Raw genomic sequence first — 19,573 nt, forward strand, 5'->3', positions numbered from 1 at the left:
CAGGGAGGGAAAGAAACTATTTAGACAGCTGGAAGGAGGTGAGAGCCTTAACCCAGGAGAGAGCCTGAGAGGCCACGTGTGGGAAGACGAGGCTCAGAGAAGGCTCTAAGAGGAGAAAAGAAAACCAGGCACTAGAAGAGTTTCCTAATGTTAAGACCTGATGGGTTATTGGGAGAGCAGAATTTGGGGGGTTGGGAGGCAGGGAATGGGCAGAGAGGATACCCTTAATTTGAGTATCCTGTTTTAAAGGAAAGATTGTGAAAAGGATATTCTTAGGTAGAACCTGAGGGGTCTTCCAACTCAGACCCCGACATCCCTCCTTGGAGTCCCCACCTGACTTTGTTAGAGGGGCATCCCCTTTGCAATAGCCTCCTGTTCTACCCCTGGAGGAGCAGCCAGAACCCAGGATGGTTCTGGAGAGAGAGGTATCTTCAGAGACAGTATTCTTGGGTCCTAAACAGAAAAGGAAATGACAGACCCTTTCTCCTGACATTGACCTGTGAGTTTTCCTGCCACACTGGAGGCCTCTTGCCCAGGACTGATGCAGAGACCCAACAGAAGCAGGCCATGGGCACTGAGAAGTGAGTTACCACATTTATTATTTTGTGCTTGAAACCCTGCCTAGTTCTGGGGAACTGGAACAACCTCTTTAACAGTTCAATCCAGTGATGTTTCAGAGCCCCTCTGTCAGACCCTTCATCTGTTCCAAAAACAGCCAGAACCAAGGGCCCAATAAACATAAGCCCCAACCATCACAGCAATATTAGGGTACTGCCCATTCTAATGTTTCTCATTATGAAAAAAACAAAGGCTCAAGAACAAGAATAGCGACAGCAGTGCACACTTACACTTGCTTACTCTACAGTGAGTCCTTTGATGGTACTTTTCACACATGAACTCTCGGTGTACACAGTCCCCCCGGAGGCCGGTGCTCTCAGGCTCACCGTGTAGATGAGGACATGGTGGCCCAGAGGTCACAATGTGGAGGGAAGGGGATGTGAGCCAAGCACTCAGGCTGCCCCCCCCCACCATTCCTTTCCCTGCTTTGCCCTCCAGCCTGCAGAAGAACTGCCACTGACCACCATCCTCAGGCCCACAAGAACCAACAAGCCAGCACCTCAGCTGGGCTCCCGCTCTATTATACCAGGGGAAACGGGTTCCATGGACAGTTTGGTCCTTGCCTCAAAGAACTTAAAATCCTGTGTGGGAGACAAAACCCTAAGACCTAAAAAACAACCAGAAGATGAATTCTAGAAAAGTGCCCCGATCTGCAATGAAAACAGAAAGGTGTGGTGACAGTGGTGCTGAGGGTGGCTCAGCCAAGACCCAGGCCTGGTGAGATTCAGAGGGGTGCACAGGCTCCCCATGGACAGCCTGGGGAGCAGAGGGGGTGTGGGGAAGCACGCCCGGCATAGCCCACGCCACCACAGGCTTCTGTACTGCATCCCGCGGACAGAGGAAGCAGGTAGAAGTCCTTTGGGATGGCGAGGTCAGTAGTGAAGGCAAAAGGTTTCATGTAAGCAATGACAGGAGTGCACTATGGGAATGAAAGGGGGACAAGTTAATGGGGCCATGTGGTCGGGGGCAGGTAGGGGCAGGACCATGGGACCTGGAGCCTGGCATGAAAACTTACCTAAAAGGGAGCCAGGGACAACAAGCTTTTTTTTTTTTTTTTTTTTTGTGGTACTGGGGTTCCTGGAAGCCCTTCTATCTCCGGACTACACTCCCAGACCTATTTTTACATTTTTATTTGGAAACAGGGTCTCCTAAGCCAGCGCGCGCGGCTGGCTTCAAACCTGCGCCATCCTCCTGTCTCTGACTCCCAAGCGCGGGGATTACAAGCGTGTGCCACCACGCCCGGCGACAACAAGCTTTTAAGAACAACTGCTCAGGCCATGGGCACAGGTGGGCCAGGATAAATACGATCAGGAGACAATTGCCAGAATAGGAAGGGAACCAGATGGGAGGGGAGGCATGATGCTATCCCATTAAAAAACAGAAAGGAGCCGGTTATGGTGGCATCTGCCCATAATTCCAGTACTTGAGAGGCTGAGACAGGAGGATTGCAGTTTTGAAGTCAGCCCCAGTGACATAATGAGGCTCTCAGCAACATAGCAAGACTCTGTTTCTAAATTTAAAAAAAAATAAAAAGGGATAGGGTAGTATAGTTTGGAGATAGAATTCTCCAGGCTCAATCTCCAGTACTATAAAAATAAAATAAAATAAGAATAACCCAGGTAGGGTGGTGCATGCTTGTAATTCCAGCATTTGGGAGGCTGAGACAGGAGGATCCGGGTTCACAGCCAGTCCTCTGCAACTCAGTGAGACCCGGTTTCAAAATAAAGAATAAGAAATAGGGCTGAGGGCATAGCTCGGAGGTAGAATGTCCCTGGGTTCCATGCCCAGTACCACAAAATAATAATAATAATAATAATAATAATAATAATAATAATAATAATCAGAAAGGTAGGCATTCACTATCCCTTTCAAAACAAAGAAATGATAAAACTTGTCCCCATCTTCATCCACAAAAAGCAGCCAGGACCCCAGCTCAAAGTCCCCAGTGCTCAACTGGAACTCTTCCACGTTGCCCGTCTCAACACTCAACATGATAACTGTCACCTTGAAACTCAACATCCTTAAACATTTCTCTACCTGACAGAATGTTTGCAACTTGCCTTTAAGGAATAAAAGCATCTCTCAATGACAGCCACCTTTCCCCATATTCATTGACAGCTGGCAGCACCTCCTTTACTCTCGATTTTCTGGAAGGACAAGCCGACTATCGGGGGGAAAATTAAGTGCTCGACATCACTCATCAGAAAAAAAAAAAGCAAATCAAAACCATAATGAGATATCCCCTCACTCCAGTTAGAATGGCTACTATCAAAATAATCAAATGATGTACTGGGGAGAATACAGAGAAAACTCTTATTCACTGTAGGTGGGGATATAAATTAGCATCGCTCTTAAGGGAAAATAGAGTATGGAGATTCCTCAGAAAACTAAAAGTAGAAAACCATGTGTATGATCCAGAAATTCCACGTCTGAGAATCTATTCAAAAGAAATGAAATCAGTGTGTATAAGAAATATCTGCATTTCCGACTCAACTGCAAAGCTATTCGCAAAGGTCAAAATATGGAACCAACCCAGGCATCTATCAACCTCTGAATGGATAAAGAAAACAAGGTACGTATGCATAATAGAATACCAATTCAGCCATAGAAAGTAATGAGATCCTGTTATTTGGGGCAAAATGGATGAGACCAAAGGGCACTATATAAAGTGAAATAAGTCAGGGCCATAAAGACAAATAGCACATGATCTCACTCACATGTGGAATTTTCTATTTATTATTTTTTTGTGGTACTGGAGATGGAACCTAGGGGCTTTCTACCTGTGGGCTATAGTCCCAGACCTATTTTATATTTTATTCGACACAGGGTCTCACTAAGTTGCTGAGAGCCTCACTAAGTAGCTGAGGCTGGCTTCAAACCTGGGCAATCCTCCTGCCTCAGTCTCCCAAGCGCGGGGATTACAAGCATGCGCCACCGTGCCTGGCTTACGTGGAACTTTTTTAAAGCTGATCTTACAGAAAAGTGGTTACCAGAGGCTGAGGAGGGTCGAGGAAGTGGGGATGGAGAAAGGTTGGTTCATGAGTGTGAAGTTACGGTTAGATAGGAGGAATCATTTCTGGTGTCCTATTTATTGCACAGGAGTGTGAATACAGTCAACAATCATGCACTGTATATTTCCAGACAGACGGAGGGAGCCTTTTTGAATGCTCATCACAAAAGGAATCACAAAGGAATGATGAATGTTTAAGGTGATGGAATTACTCTGATTAGATCGCTCACGATGTATACACGTATTGAAGCATCGCAGCATACCCCATAAGTAGGTACAGTGACTGTGTGTGAGTCAAAAATTAAAAGAAAAATAAACCCAGAGGACCCACTCATACTCTACTTGGTTGACGTCACCAAGCAACTACAGGAAATACGGTAATGCCACAGAAGCTGTTCCTCCCACAGAGATCCAAGAACCAAGCAAAGCTGTCAAGAGGACCAGCCCACTGACAAGTCACATCTAAACCCTCCTGGAGTGCTTGTCACTACTGACCGAGCACAGGTGGTCCAGCTCACCTCTGGGTCTGTAAGCCCATGCTGCACCCCTGTCCTCACTGTGGGAGCCCAGAGGCTCAGTTTTCATACCTGTGCCAGCAACCTGGGGTGCACATGAGGTCCTGCGGTGAACCAAGCTAGGGGAAGTCATGGGACTAGAGTCTAACTCCAAGTCTGGGCAGATAACCCCACAGTGAGATAGTAAAATCAACAGAAGCACATTCTGGATATGTCAGTTATGCATGTGAATTTTTAGGAAGAAAACAAAACTACAAAGAAACATCTGCTCCTAAGAAGAACCTCAGTAGAAAGAGTATGAGCAAGAGACAGGGCAATTGCTTACAGATCTCCAAGGTGCTGAGAGCCCACCCAGACAACGGAAATAGCATAGCTCCAGCCAGGAAGGACAGGAGGACCTAGTCTCCTATCAACTGTCTGGGAGATACTGGGAAGGGTATGGGGAACTGAGACTTAAGAATTTCCAGAAAATGCTTAGTGGAGCTGGGAAGGTAGAGGCCAAAATCAAAGAGTGTGCAGAAGGAGCCTCTGCAACAGGTAGGTTGAGCCTTCCCAAAGAGCCCAGCAGGACAGGCATGGGAGGAGATGAGGCCCTCTGGCTGAGCTGGACACCATCCTCATTCCAACAGCTTCTCTGAATCCTCTTCTATCCCCCACCCCTGCTGATACCTTTGGGAGTCTGTCCCCTGGACCCAGTAAATGAGTAATTTCATTTCTCCAGGAAGATGCTGACCTGAATCTTAACTCTTCTCTCAAGACTCAGTGTTTCCCAAGGCTCACCCACCTTTCCCAGGATCTGTACCCTACCTTCACATCTGACTTCATGAAAGGGCAACGCACAGCCAATTAATCCACAGCTCAGTCTACACCAGAAATCTCCGTGGAGGTAGATATCCTGGGCAGCCTCAGGGCTCAGCCCTGGGCCTCGTCCCAGGCACAAGTGAAGGTAGGCGGGTGTCCAAGGGTCACAAAGGGTGCAAGTCCTATCTTCCAGCTTAACGTGGCGGGACAGTGGCCAGCACAGGTGGCGTGAGCACTGTTCAGCACTGAAGAGCCAAGGGAACTGGGACCAAGATCGGATGACTAGCTGTTGCCTCCGGGAAGCCAGATGCTGCCGACGGTAAAGGGCCAACAAAGCAGTGATTGTCAGGAAAACAAGCAGCCCACAGAAGGGAAGAGTGAAGAAAGAGGCTGGCAAACAGCTTGAGGAAATTAAAACGGAACCAGACCCTGCACGGACGAGACACGAGAGAAAGGAGACACGGGCTTAGGCGGGTGGGGATGGCTCTGGCATCTTCTCCCCTCGCTGAAGCCCACTGGAGCCTGGGCATCAAGGGCAGGGCCTGGCATGGCACTGATCAAACCCCTGAGACACCACCAAGAGGTGTGTCCTGGAGGTCTTGGGTATTTTAGGTCCAGTTCATAGGCAGCCTGGGTCTGGGAAGAAAGGGCTTCTCAGCCCACAAGCCTTTTGACAGAAAACTGGAGCACCAGGGGCCAACCTGGGGGTGCTGATGGTCAGAGATGATAGATCGGTTAGTCTATGGACACAGAGGAAATGTTAGGATTAATACCAACCACACTTCTCAGGTAGGCCATTAACCTCATGCAGAAAAGAAAATTATATATATATATTCTTTTTTTTTTTTTTTGGTGGTACTGGGGTTCCTCCAGGCTACACTCCCAGACCTATTTTATATTTTTATTTGGAAACAGGGTCTCTTAAGCCAGCGCGGCTGGCTTCGAACCAGCGCAATCCTCCTATCTCTGCCTCCCAAGCGCAGGGATTACAAGCATGCGCTACCACGCCCAGCAAGAAATTATATTTTTTATAACACCTCAATTTTCAAAACCAAGAAGCTGCTGATGTCCAGAGGAAAATAAGAAAAGGGTCATCAGTACGTAAAGGCACCACAGGCAGAATGGCTCCTGAGGGACAAAGGGGCCATGGGGTGAGCGGCTGAATGTGGCTGATCTCAGCCAGAGAGGAGACTCTGACCACAACCACCACCCACCAGGGGCATCAGGTGTGGCCAGCACTTCTCCCTGCCAGGGTTTGAATGGGAACGCTTCCATTGGGCGGTTTCCTTCTCCCCGGCATTGTCCTATAAGTTATGTGGGCACAGTTCTGTATTTCATGACTCACATCTCACTTTCTCTTTTTTTTTTTTTTTTTGTACTAGAAATTAGGACCCAGAGACATTCTACCTCTGACCTCACCCCAACTCTTTTTTACTTTTATTTATTTATTTTTTTATTTTACAGTACTGGGGATGGATCCCAGGGGCAGTCTACCTCCAAGCTACACCCCCTACCTTATTTTTTATTCTTTATTTTAAAACAGGGTCTCACTGAGTTTAAAAAAAAAAAAAAGGCCTAACTAAGTAGCTGAGGCTGGCCACGAACAGCGATCCTCCTGTCTCAGCCTCCCGAATGCTGGGATTACAAGCGTGCACCACACGCCCGGCTTTATTATTATTTTTCAAACAGCTCACTAAGTTGCTGAGGCTAGCCTCAAATCCTCCTGTCTCAGCCTCCCAAGTACTAGGATTATAGGTATGTACTTTCATGCTTGGCTAGGCGTGCCATTTCTTTCAAGCAGCTACACTGAAGACAAACAGCCTCTACCTGTCTACGAGAGCAAAGTCACGTACATTAAGCTCCTATAGTGCTGACCCTGATCACACAACTCCCCATTCACACAGCTCATCAAATGGCCACGACACCAACACATCAGTCTTTGACTAACAAGGGATTGGAAAGCTTGGGGAACAGCAATCACTGGTCCATCTCCCACTGAACCCAACACCCATGACCTTATTTGGGATGCTGGAAGCATCGTGTTTAAATGCAAGGTTCACACTGATCACCCTGCATACGTTAAAGCTTAGTCTATTGAACCGAGATACCCAATAAACTCCCAATTTCATTTAAAATTTTTTTAGAGTCATGACTTCATTATTCCAAAACACTATTTTTAAAAGTAACGAAGAAAGCAGTCGTTAATGTTAGAAGGTTTTCCCTGCTGCGATCCACAATACAAAAGAAGGCACGAGAGGTCTGCTCCTCAACCGAGAGCTTGTCTTTTTTTTAAGGATGTGATGATGGGTCAGCACCCGCCTTTCATTCATGCATGCTTAGGCCACGAACTTGGTCCAGGCAACTACTGCTAGTGATAAAATCAGCCCAAGATCATTGTGGGCAATGTAGTTAGTAAAAGATTTGTCTCAATGGTGACAGTGCTTGTTTTGGTTAAGGGGACAATATCAAGGGCACAAGCTATGTGCCCAGCCCTGTTCTTGAAGCCTGGCACCATCATCTCATGGGCAAACACCTACCTTTGTTGCCTTTAGTTGTGCCTGGGCAGGGAAAGAGGGCGTGTTTCATGAGATCTGTAAAATCTGGAGTATGGGCATAAAAGTAAGGAATACAGCTGTTTATCCATTAGCAATGAATCTATGGGTGCATTTAGATACATACCGTGGAATTCAGAGTCACTAAGCCCATCACCCCACAATAGGTTGAGTGTCACCCGCCATTGCTGGGCCCCAGTTCATTGTCTTTCCATCTAATGCAACATGTGTGGGCCAATCACATTGGCCATTTGTTTATTTGGTGTCCTCTAAGCTGTCATCTCCAGGCTGGGCATGGTGGTGCACGCTTGTAATCCTAGCATTCGGGAGGCTGAGATAGGAGGATCGAGGTTCGAGGACAGCGTCAGCTACCTAGTGAGGCCCTTTGCAACTCAGTGAGACCCTGTTTCCAAATAAAGAATTAAAAATAAGGTTGAGGGTGTCACTCAGGAGTAGAATGTCCCTGGGATCCATCCCCAGTACCACGAAAAATAAAAATAAATCAAAATAAATGAATTGTCAGCTCCGGGAAGGCAGCAACCGCATCTGTATTTTTGACCCAGGTAAATCCCAGCACCTACAAAAGTGCTTGCAACAGGGTAGCCAGGCAATAAATACTGCACCTGAATGAATCCTTGACATCACTCATTCTAGGCCTGACATCAAGAGCAGCTCTCAGACAGGATCACAGTGACGCTTCCCCAGCCCCAGCCACTGCGCCACCACCCACTCTGCGCGTTCTTTACAACAGCCATCTTTAGACCAGGTATGCACACCTGGAGGGAGAAACACTAGATTGTGTACTTCAGAAGAAGGGGATCTGGAGGGACAGAGAGAGAAGCCAGAGTGAGCCTACAGCAGTGGCTGGCTGGGGGCCGCTCCCCAGCCCTTCCCTAAAAGAAGATTTAATACAATACAGTAATTCCCAAATAGTACTCTAAATTGACTTGCTACCTTGCAGCAAATGGAGCACCAGGACGATTTTTAAAATAACCTCAAAGAGCCGGGCGTGGTGGCGCATGCTTGTAATCCCCGTGCTTGGGAGGGTGAGACAGGAGGATCACACGGGTTCGAAGCCAGCCTCAGCTACTTAGTGAGGCTCTCAGCAACTTAGTGAGACCCTGTTTCCAAATAAAGTATTTTTAAAAAATAGGTCTGGGAGTATAGCCCAGAGGTAGAAAGCCTCTGGGTTCTACCCCCAGTACCACCAAAAAATAAATAAATAAAATAACCTCAAAGACCTGGTAACAACGGGCATGGTGCATTCTCCAAAAACTAAACTCCCAAGTCTTTATTTTTTTTTTCTACACACGAAATAGAAGTACCACCACCTTATCCCTACACATTTCTTAGAAATTTCTATATACAAAATAAATGTTATGCCTCCACTCATTGTGTTCATTGGGCACAGACGCTCCACACGGACAAGATGATGTAGAGATGGCATGTCCTTCCAAGTGCCCACCCAGGTCCCCTGCGCAGCTTTTCTTAATGTCCAGGAATCATTTGAGGGAGCTCTTGACCCTTTGAATCAAATAGCAACCCTGGCAGGCAGCGCCATGGAGGATTAGCCCGTCTGTCTGAAAGCAAAAACAACTGTTCATTATAACTAACAGTGTCTGATCAGATTACTTAAGATGACTTAACCTCCAACCAGCTATTAAACTGTGCCTAACCCTCCTTCAACTCTCTTCCTGCTCTCCAGGGTCTCTGGGCTCATCCTAGTTAAGCAAAGAAAACGTAGCATTATCCATTAACGTGTCTTGGCTCCTGAATGCTATATCCCAGTAAGTGTCACCGAGGGTGTTGTTGGTGCTGAAAGGGAGACTTTCAAAAATCAAAAGAAGCTTCAGACGCTGTGCTGGCCATACCTGACCTCCACTGCTCTGGCTGCTACAGCAAAGCCTTTCCATTTCCTGGCCATAGGGCACCTTGGGGACCGCCACACAAGAACCGGCAATGGGCAGATACCTTCTCCAAAAGAAGCCACCTGCATAACCAAGATGCAAAGGAAACCAAGAAATTCACAGCAAGCTTTCTCAGACAACATCCAGCTGCGGGAAGAGACTTTCTTCACCATTTATATGCCTTGCGTTGATGCATGAAAGATCCAGAAAGCAGATGTACTAAGTCCTCCTTTGGTGAATCAAGATGATAGAAAAAGAAATTGTAAGAAGTCAGAACCAGCTGTAAAACCACTAAGCCCTAAATCACACCAATGTCGCTTTCCTCATGAGAAATTCCTGCCAGAGGGCTCAGTGGTAGAGCATTTTCTCAGCATGTGCAAGGCGCTGAGTTCCATCCCCAGTAGTAAAAGGAAAAAATCCTGCCACGTAAGAGCGCAGAGTAAAAATATATCAATACATGCTTTTCTCCACAGCATATGTAGTCCCTTAACTAAATGGGGGGGAAACGCATTTCATTATAAACAAAGGCCAAGCCGGGTATGGTGGCACATGCTTGTAATCTTGGTACTTGGGAGGCTGAGACAGGAGGATGTCAGGTTCTCAGCCAGCCTCAGCTACTTAGTGAGGTCATCCACAACTTAGTGAGACCTTATTTCAAAATAAAGAATAAAAATAGGACTGGGGGTATAGCTTGGAGGCAGAATGCCCCTAGGTTCAATCCCTAGTAGCACTAATGAATTAGTTAACTAATTAATGCCAATAGAATTTTTGTCCCAGGTACTCTCCAGGACACACTACCCCTCCATGCTAGTGGAATCCCTTGGTACACAACACTGAAATGAAGCTAGAGAGAAAGATACATCAACATCCCTTTTCCTGAGCAAGCTTCTAAAGGCCTCCTGGGAAACTCCCTGGCTTTCTGGTCCTTGCTTGCTGTGAACACCGTTGAGGACGCCCTCTCCTGCTCTCGGCACTTGCTCTGGGCTCCAGTACATCTGTATCTGCCCTTAGGAGGAAACAATTTTTAAATTCCCTCTCACGCTTCTCATGGCCCAAGTTCCTGTGGCTAATCCCAATTCATCTAAACACACGTGAACATCAGGCACACATTCCATTAAGCAGAAAGGCAAACATTCTAATATCTTCATGTTTGCAGATAAGCCTTGTATCCATGAGCAGTGTAAACACGTGTGTGAAGCAGAAGGGAGGGACAGGGACATCTCCTCCTGGAGGCTCTTTCACATCTCCCCGAAGACAGGAGCATCTCTAAATGTCCAGAGGCCGTGTCCTGTGGTAGAATCCACACCCTGCTGGGGCTGTCTACACTTTTTGCATTTGAATTTCACTGGCTGAGCCAAGGGACACCACTGTGCTACCCAGATTTGTAAGTCACTCCTTACTACCAACAACTCCAGCTTGCCACCCTATTTTGGGGGGGGCTAATTAAAATTTCAACAGGATATAGGAAGTATGTATTTCTTATTCATCAAATGTGAAGATCTCACAAGCTAGGTAAATCTGGTTATAAAATATATAAATAAAACCTCAGCCTCTTCAAGTGGTGCTATTAAGAAATTCGCCTCTAACCAAATCTTGCTGATGTTTTATTTCAAAAATGTACCTACCTCCTCGGAAAAGATCGTGTTAGCTGTAAAGATAGAGATTTAATACAGGTTGAACTGAAATATACACTAGAAATAGCAGAATTGAGACGCTATTTTGTCGTGGTCTGGCAGGCAGCTCTGAAGGAGCTGGAAGGAAGAAACAACTGGATAGAATTCTGCTCAGCTCCATCACAGGAGAAGTCTGGTCCCAGACAGTCATAGCCTGGCTATGGGCCCAGCTCTTGTGACCTACAGATTGAGGAGGTGGGCTCACGCTCAGGAGAGCCTGCCACCCTGCCGGATGAGCAACTGAGTGGACTATTCTTCCCTGTTTAAAGCAAATTAGATTTTAGGCTCTTTTTTTCCCCTCTCTCTCTCTCTTTAATGACACTTGTTAAGATCAGGAGCACTCCCTCTGATAACAAAGATAAAACCTGGAGCAATTTAGAAGGTGAGACAGACTCAAAACGGCAATTCATCTTAGATGCTCATTAACGCTCCCTGATCTAGTCTTCACAACACAGGGACTCTGAATCTAAAGACCAAGTAAGTACAAGCCAGGCGTGGTCGCACACACTTGTAAACCCAGCATTCAGGAGGCTGATACAGGAGCATTGCGGTTCGCGGACAGTCTCAGCTACTGAGTGAGGCCCTTTGCAACTCAGTGAGGCCCTGTTTCAAAATAAAGAATATAAAATAGGGCTGGGGTGTAGCTTGGAGGTAGAATGCCCTGAGTTCCATCCCTAGTACTGCAAAAATGAATAAATAAATAAATAAATAAATAAGATCAAATACATTATTAGACAGTAAACACAAACACATACACATACACACACACACCTATTCATATTCATATCTGCAGCTGCCTATAGCCACATACATACTCACACATACATATACATATCCTTAATTTAGGATGCTCTGCTCACCTGCAGTGGGCCCTGTGAGGGATGCCTCCCTGGTCTGAAGAGAACTTAAATTTTTGACCAAACACAGTGTCACTTATCCAATGAAACATATAAAAGCCCTAACTCATGGCTAAGAAGCTTGCCCAAGAGAAAGTCAGGATTAAAAACACTTGCACTGTGCCGGGTATGGTTGCGCACGCTTGTAATCCCAGCACTTGGGAGGCGGAGACAGGAGAATCACACAGGTTCGAAGCCAGCCTCGCTAGCTTAAGAGACCCTGTTTCCAAATAAAAATATAAAATAGGTCTGGGAGTGTAGCCCGGAGGTAGAAGGGCTTCCAGGAACCCAGTACCACCAAATAAAAACAAACAAACTAAAAAACACTTGCACTGGGACCCCCAACCCCTGTACCACGACACTCAGCCACCCAGAGTCCCCTCCCCTCCCTGTCCTTCCTCAAAGGTCTTTATGTTGCCCGGGGGGAGTCCCAGGCCTCAGCCCTCCAAATGCGATGGCCATCCTGGGTGTCATGGCCCCAGCCAAGCTGTAGAAGTTGCAGGGTCAGCCAGGATGTGGCCCCAGCCCCATGGCCAGCGAGCAAGTGTGCCATGGTGACCAGGTCAGTCCCACTTTGCTCTCTGACTTGGAGGAAGAAAAGAAATTCCTCTTTCTCTGCTTCTAGGCGTCATCGGGGGCTGTGACCACAGAAGCCACTCACTGTCTCTCTTGAGACCCAGGGGTGACTGGGAATGCGATCAACACAGAGCAGATGAATGGACAAGCTCGGGGCCGCAGGGTCGGCCACTCAGGTTCCTGATGTCTGCTCACGTCACTGCACCAGGGTGCCTGGCATTTGTGCCCAAGCAATAACTGATACAGAGTTCCTTCCTGTTGTCGTGCAGTTCATGAGTTGGCAAGATGGCGGCCTCGGGCTGGAAGAGTGTCTGTAGCTTTGTGGTGAAGAGAACCAAAGAGGTCTGTGCTACTTACGATTGAGGCCTTGCCGCCAATTACTTGAATTTGTCATCAAGGAAGAGGAAGACTAACCGCAAAGCCAGTTAGGCATTCAGCCCAAAGTTCTTTAAAACAAAACCCTTATGAATTATGAGCCACTGAACCAAAGGATGTTTCATGGATCTGATTTCCCCACCAATGCTACTAACTACCTCGCTGAGTAGAGGAAATACACTTAAATCACCTAACCCAACCCTTTAGCCTAGAGCAGTTGCTCCAAGAATACCTGGCACAAAGTAGGTGCTCAATGAATGGTTATATGACTGGTCACTAACTGGCCACCAGCTGGACATGGTGGTGTTAAGTCTTAAAGGTGCCGTTCCCACACTCAGAGAGGCCTTGTGGAACAAACTATAGTATTGCTATCATGTTAACCAGCTGCCTGTGACCTGTGGGCTGAGTCTCTTCAGGATCCCCAGACCCCGTGCCTGGGCTTTTCCCCTGGAGTCCTGACTACACCCAAGTGTTAAGGACAGCCAGAAGAACAGAAGTGCAGGGGGCTGACTCAGAAGACACATCCCAACCCAGTCACTTCCTGGCTCTCTGACCCACTGACCTGTCAATCTCTCTGGGCCTCAAAATTCCACTTGCAGGATAACTGTAATGCTGCATAGGCCAAAGTGCTCAGCACGAGACAGGTTCTTAGTAGCTGTTATATATAAAAAAAAATTTCAACTGTCCATGACCAAAGAACAGGTTAAATAGCTTCCAGACACCACAGACCTCCTCCACTTTGACTCCAGCTACCTAACCTAACCAACACATCACTGTCTCTGAAAGGCGATCTAAGGCACCCACTTCTGTGGAAGGCTGCAGCCGGGCAGGCCTGGGCCGGCCCTTCACAGGCACCCAGGGAGGCCTGTCTTTCTCAGGAATCTGTCCTCCTTCCTCCCAATCATGTTTATGTGAGTTGTACTCATAATGTTAAAAATATACTTTAATTAAATATTATGTAACCAAGGAAGCAAGAGTGCAAAGGAAAAAAATTATGTTGTCCCATAGAAGATCAAGATGACAGCTTAGGAAAGACTCGGCAAAGGCAGATTGCTTGAAAATGGTCAAATCGGGTGTGAAAGAGAACATAAAACATTGCAGGGGAGGAATTATTTAAGAACTAGGAAGAGGCGTCACTCGGAATTTTTTGCCAGTCTCTGAGTTCTCGTGTGACTTGGAAGAAACAAAGAGGAAATCATAATTGATAGTTGTGGCTTAAGCTAGAAACACAATTTGAAACTCAAAGAAAACTCTCAGCCCTGCAGCCCAAAGATGGGGAAAGAATCATATTGCGTGTCTTCATACAATAAAATACGTGATGCATATAATTTGCATAATTCTCTGGTTTATTTTACTTTTTTCTATTGCTAGGTTCCAGTCTCGCCATCTGAGATTCAGAAGAGATTTTTTTAAACGGGTCCAATATAAATACGCCCCGTGGTACTTCAAGATTCACAGCACAGGGCTGATGCTGTAGCCCAGTGGTAGAGCGCTTGCCTGGCGTGTGCGAGGCCCTGGGTTTGATCCTTCCCACCACCACCACAAAGGAAACACTCCTACACACAAAATACAAAGTAATTAAGTTCTAAAGCATACTTCTGCATCATTAAGGGCACTGACTAAGCTTCTATAGTCCTTTATGTGAAAATATCCTTCCTTTCCAACCTCAGAGTTCTGGGCTAACACCAGTGCCCTTAAGTGGCTCCTAAGAGTCAAGAGGAGAATGGCCCTCCCCCAGCCCCTGATGTCAGCTCTGGAAAAAGAGCCCAAGATTAGGGCCTGACGCGGCTTAGGCACTTAGTTAATGTGATTCTGCTTAAATATGAGGCAAGGGCTATTCAGACAGAAAGAAAAAGTCGAATTCTTTTATATTTGATTTCTTATAAAGTCACCTATATTAAAAAGTAATGCTTGAATTACTCAATTTGAAACCACAAACTCTTTTAGCAGTTTCTTCTTTTGTCTGTTTGGGTCATTTTTATTTTGTTTTTGCGGTGCTAAGGATGGGACTCACGTCCTTGATCATAGCAGGCAAGCACTCTAGCACTGTGCTATACATCCCCAGCCCCACAAAAACCCTTTCAGTAGGGCATATGGCCCTGAAACCATTCAATGAATGCTAGTTTAGGGTGTTAAAGGAATTCTCTCGCAGAAGGATAAAAACAATGAACAAACAAGTTAGGTAAGAAATGTAGCACACATCAGCAACTGTGATAGACAATACCATTAAAACAGAACATGTAAGGATCGCTTTAACAGTCCATCATCCTAGCAACTGGGGAGGCTGAGGAAGGAGGATTACAAGGTTGAGGCCAGCTTGGGCAACTTAGCAAAATCCTATCTCAAAATAAAAAACAACAAAACAAGATGGGGATATTACTCAGAAATAGAGCATTCCCAGGTTCAATTTTCAGTACTAAAAAAAAAAAAAAAAAAAAAAAAAGGACAGAAAAGAATCCACATATATAGTATGTAACACCAAGCACATGACAAGACCAACAGCCCCAATGTTAGGTAATGGGTATTTGTAACTTGGTATAAAGTTTCCAGGGTCAGCATCATTAATTGATTTAAGAAAAAAAAAAAGGCTTCAACTCACATGGTTCAGGTGAAAAAAGAGCTGAAAAGCTCCAAGTATACTGGTGATAACAAATACCCTGGTGAAAAATACACAAGTCAAGAGTTTGAACAAAAATGACTCCATAACTGCAAGTGAAACCAAACAGAAATTAATGACTTTATATGTCCCAATTAATAAAGCAAACAAGCTAAGGAGATATTTGTCTATGTCCATTCCTAAAAAGTTTATGGCCCAAAGGAGAGTCTGAGGGACTTCTAATTGGGAAGCTAGGGGCCTGTCATAGTTACCTATTATTAAGTCAAATTTGGTATTTGCTGAATACTGGAGTGCCCGTCTATTAAACAATACGCAGCACCGGCCAGCACTCAGCTTTGCTAGGAGGTGTCAATGCAATTCCGACAGACAATAAAGTACCAGCAGCCTATTCTGAAGTGATTTTTAGTGGAAGTCTTTGCCTGCCAAATATGTAGGTAGCTTAATGGAAACCATTTTGTTTCAATTCATTTCCCCTTCCCCACCCCACCCCTGTCTCCACAGAGGATGTACCAGAGCCTAATGCTGTTACCCCAGAGTGGTACTGAGTCTCCCCAAGACTTCTGGTTGACCATGAGAATCCCAGTGACTGTAAAACAAACCAACGGAGGTGAGGAGAAATGCCTCAGGGGTGAAGCGCTGGCTTAACACCCCTTGTACACCCCTGGGTTCAATCCCCTGGGCTGGGGAAAGGGGAGAGAAAGCAGGTGGAAAAAAAATCAGTGGAAAGCTGGGCATGGTGGCGCACGCTTGTAATCCCTGCACTTGAGAGGCTGAAGCCAGGTTCGAAGCCAGCCTCAGCTACTTAGTGAGGCTCTCAGCAACGTAGTGAGACCCTGTTTAAATAAAATATAAAAAAAGGTCTGGGAGTATAGCCCTGAGGTAGAAAGCACCTGGGTTCCACCCCCAGTACCATACACACACACACACACACACACACACACACACACACACACACACCAGTGGATGAAAAGCTTGATGGTATTTTCATCTCTGCCTCTTGTTTTTTTGTACTCTCTGAAAATCATCAATATCACATTGGATTTAATTTAGATTTCCCAGTACCCAAGCTTAATCCCTTTGAGGTTGGCCTCTGAAGAAAGGCCTAATGTGTATACTTAGCTGACACAGCAAACAGAAAGTGTGTTCTAAAGGTTCCCAAAGCAGGGCAAGTCGTGAATGTAGTCTGTGTCCCCATTCAGAAACCATCCCATACGTCTCAAAATCTAGTCAACTAAACATGGATTCCCTGTGATTATGTGTCATTACTAAAGTTCCAAGCTATCACCCCTTTGACAAGTTTTTTTTTTCCAATACTGGGATAGAACCCCAGGGGCATTTTACCTCTGAGCTACACCCCCAGTCCTATTTTTTATTCTTTATTTTGAAACAGGGTCTCACTGAGTTGCAGAGGGCCTCACTAAGTAGCCGAGGCTGTCTGTGAACCGCGATCCTCCTGTCTCAGCCTCCCAAATGCTGGGATTACAAGTGTGTGCCACCACGCCCGGCTCCTTTGACAAGGTTTAAAGGATGCTATCGGTGCCACAGAGTTCTAGGAGCTGCCTCAAGGTTGTACCTTCTCAGTTTTAAAAGTTCCCTCCCAGCCTGCTGGCCAAAGGCAATTCCCCCCAAAATAAACTTGGAGGGTATCTGTAAACACACATCACTGAAATGCCCCAGCATTTCACTGGAAACAGTTCCAAGAATCACATAATATCAGGAGGAGGTAACCTGCTTATTTGGCAAATAAAACTCTTTAATCACAATGCCTTAGATTAAAACCAGCAATGACAGGAAGAAAAAGTTTGCAAATCTCTTAACTGGGGCATTTAGCTGGATTTAATCACAATTAAAATCAAAGGGGGAAAAAAATCTTCTCAGCAATGACCCCAAATAGGAATATTTCTTAGCTAGCCTTCACTGTCCGTTCTTTCTGGTCCTTAAAAAAAAAAATAGCAAAATATCACATTTAACTGAAGCTCAGTGTCCAAGAATTTGGTTCCTAACCTCTGGGATGTTGCAGCGCTGAGGAATTCTGTATTCCCAGCACTTCAGGATTATTCATGTTGGGAAGATTGTGTACCACCCGCTCCTACATGGTCAAAAGCAGAGGAATACAGTGTGTTTTCTAAAACAAATGATAGTTCTAATTAATCCACTCCTATTTCTTTTAACCTTTCAATGCAATTTTCTCCACTTAGAGGAATTACAAAATGTACAGGTACTTTGTGCCTCTCTCCAACCAGCATCCCATGGGCTGCTACTACCCCCACACACTCACAGGTGCACACACACACACACACACACACACACACACACACACTCCCAAGGTGGCAGGCAGCATTAATGACATAGAAGAAGCAGCTTTTGAAACCAAATCACAAACCCGAGGTCTTTCAAGTAAAACAGAGGCAGCGAAGGCTGTACAATGTAGATGCACACAAATAATAATAATAATTAAAAATACCAGCCCACATGGAAATGCAACCCTGCCTAAAAGTCAGGGAAACACTATACATGATGGCTTAGTGACAGACGCTGCCAAGTCCCAGAAAAGCTGAGCCAGAGTCCTCCTGCGGCCTCCAGGCTACCTCCTGCTAACCACAGTGGGCCTCTGCGTTCCTCCACAGTACTCTACTCCTCTGTTCTCTCCTCCCCAGCTGGACACAAAGGCAGGAGGCCCCGGGCTTCGAAGCAGGGACAAGAAGCAGGGGACCATACAATAACTTTCTTCCCGCCCTCAGAGGGCTTGCAGAGGGGGAGCCTGTGAGGTACAGGGTAAGAAGGAGGTTTCTGGAGGGGTGGGAGGGCGCAGCAAAGTTACAGGCAAAGTAACTGCCCAGCCAAATGGGGCAGGGATGGGGGAGGGGAGACGAGGGTGGAGGACTGAACAGCAGGATGAAAGACACGTCCATCCATCCAGCGGGGAGGATGCTGTGCGGATTCACCGAGGACAGGTGTGGAGGTGCTCTGGGACCAGATGCAGCGCTGGGTGCAGGTGCTGCGAGAAGGACTGGGAGTGGGGGAGAGGAAGGACCGCCAATAGGTGTCTGTTGACAGGAAGCTCAAGGGGGGGGGGTCCAAGAATGGCAAATGATAACTGAAGAGACACTCAGGAAGCCCCCGGGAGGAGGCAAAGTTAGGGTAAGAAGAGTAACACGAAAAAGTGGACCGATGCGGGCCACGGTCCCCCGCGTCCTTCCCACGCGCCCCATAGGAGCGCGCACTCCACCGCGGGGCAGACTCACCTTCGCCACTGGCGCGCTCCTGTTGGTCACCAGCTCGCAGAGGCTGGCGGTGGCACTGCCCGCCGCGGCGGAGAGGAAGACCGGGGAGCCGGGGGCGCTGCCTGTCGCTCCGGGGGACCCGCAGGGGCCGGGGCGCGCGGGCGGGCTGCCCCCGGGGCTGGCCCCCGCCCGGGGCCGCTGGCGGATGCCGTCCAGCAGGCGCACCAGGAGGATGTTGGCGGGCAGCTCGTCCACGCCGCAGCCCACCAAGATACGACACTCCGGACAGCGCAGCTCGTGGCGGGAGCACACGATGCTCTCCAAGCAGCGGCGGCAGAAGGTGTGCTGGCATGGCAGCACCTTGGCCGTGGTGTCCAGGCGCTCCAGGCACACGGAGCATTCCAGTAGGTCCAGCAGCGACGACTCGTCCATGTCCTCGGCGGTCCCCGCGGCCGCCGCCCGCCGCCGCCGCCGCTCTCCGGGCCTGTCCTCGTCACCCTCGCTTTGCGCAGCAGCGGCGGCCGCCTTGGACGCGCACAGCCAGGACGCTCCGAGAAGCATGGGGGAGGCGCGGGCGCCGGCTACGCGCAGCTGCCTAAGTCCAGAGGCCGGAGCGGAGCCCGCCGTGGGCAGCGGGCATCAGGACCGCGCCCAGGCGGCCGCCCCCCGCGAGCCTGGCTCCTCCGCCGCGGCTGACTTCCTTCCCCCCGGAGGTTGACAGCCCAAGGCTCAGGCTGCAGCGGTGCAAAAGTGGCGCGCCGGCCCGCCTGCGTGGCGAGGACCCAGTTCGGCGAGCTGCGAGCCAACTC

The 19,573-nt window shown here is 47.5% G+C and overlaps 1 protein-coding gene across 1 annotated transcript in view; it reads right to left on the bottom strand.

The window, feature by feature from the left end:
• SH3RF3 (SH3 domain containing ring finger 3) overlaps window positions 1–19,325 on the bottom strand; it is a gene marked incomplete at both ends in the record, with an annotated part of 328,187 nt that extends 308,862 nt beyond the window's left edge. The window contains one exon of the mRNA XM_080711312.1: window positions 18,786–19,325. Coding sequence (XP_080567438.1) covers window positions 18,786–19,325 — 540 coding nt within the window. The remainder of the gene's footprint in view (window positions 1–18,785) is intronic.
• Window positions 19,326–19,573: the final 248 nt, after the last annotated feature.

Source organism: Muscardinus avellanarius (genome assembly GCF_963383645.1).
Source record: "Muscardinus avellanarius genome assembly, chromosome: 15".
Classification (NCBI taxonomy): Eukaryota; Metazoa; Chordata; class Mammalia; order Rodentia; family Gliridae; genus Muscardinus; species Muscardinus avellanarius.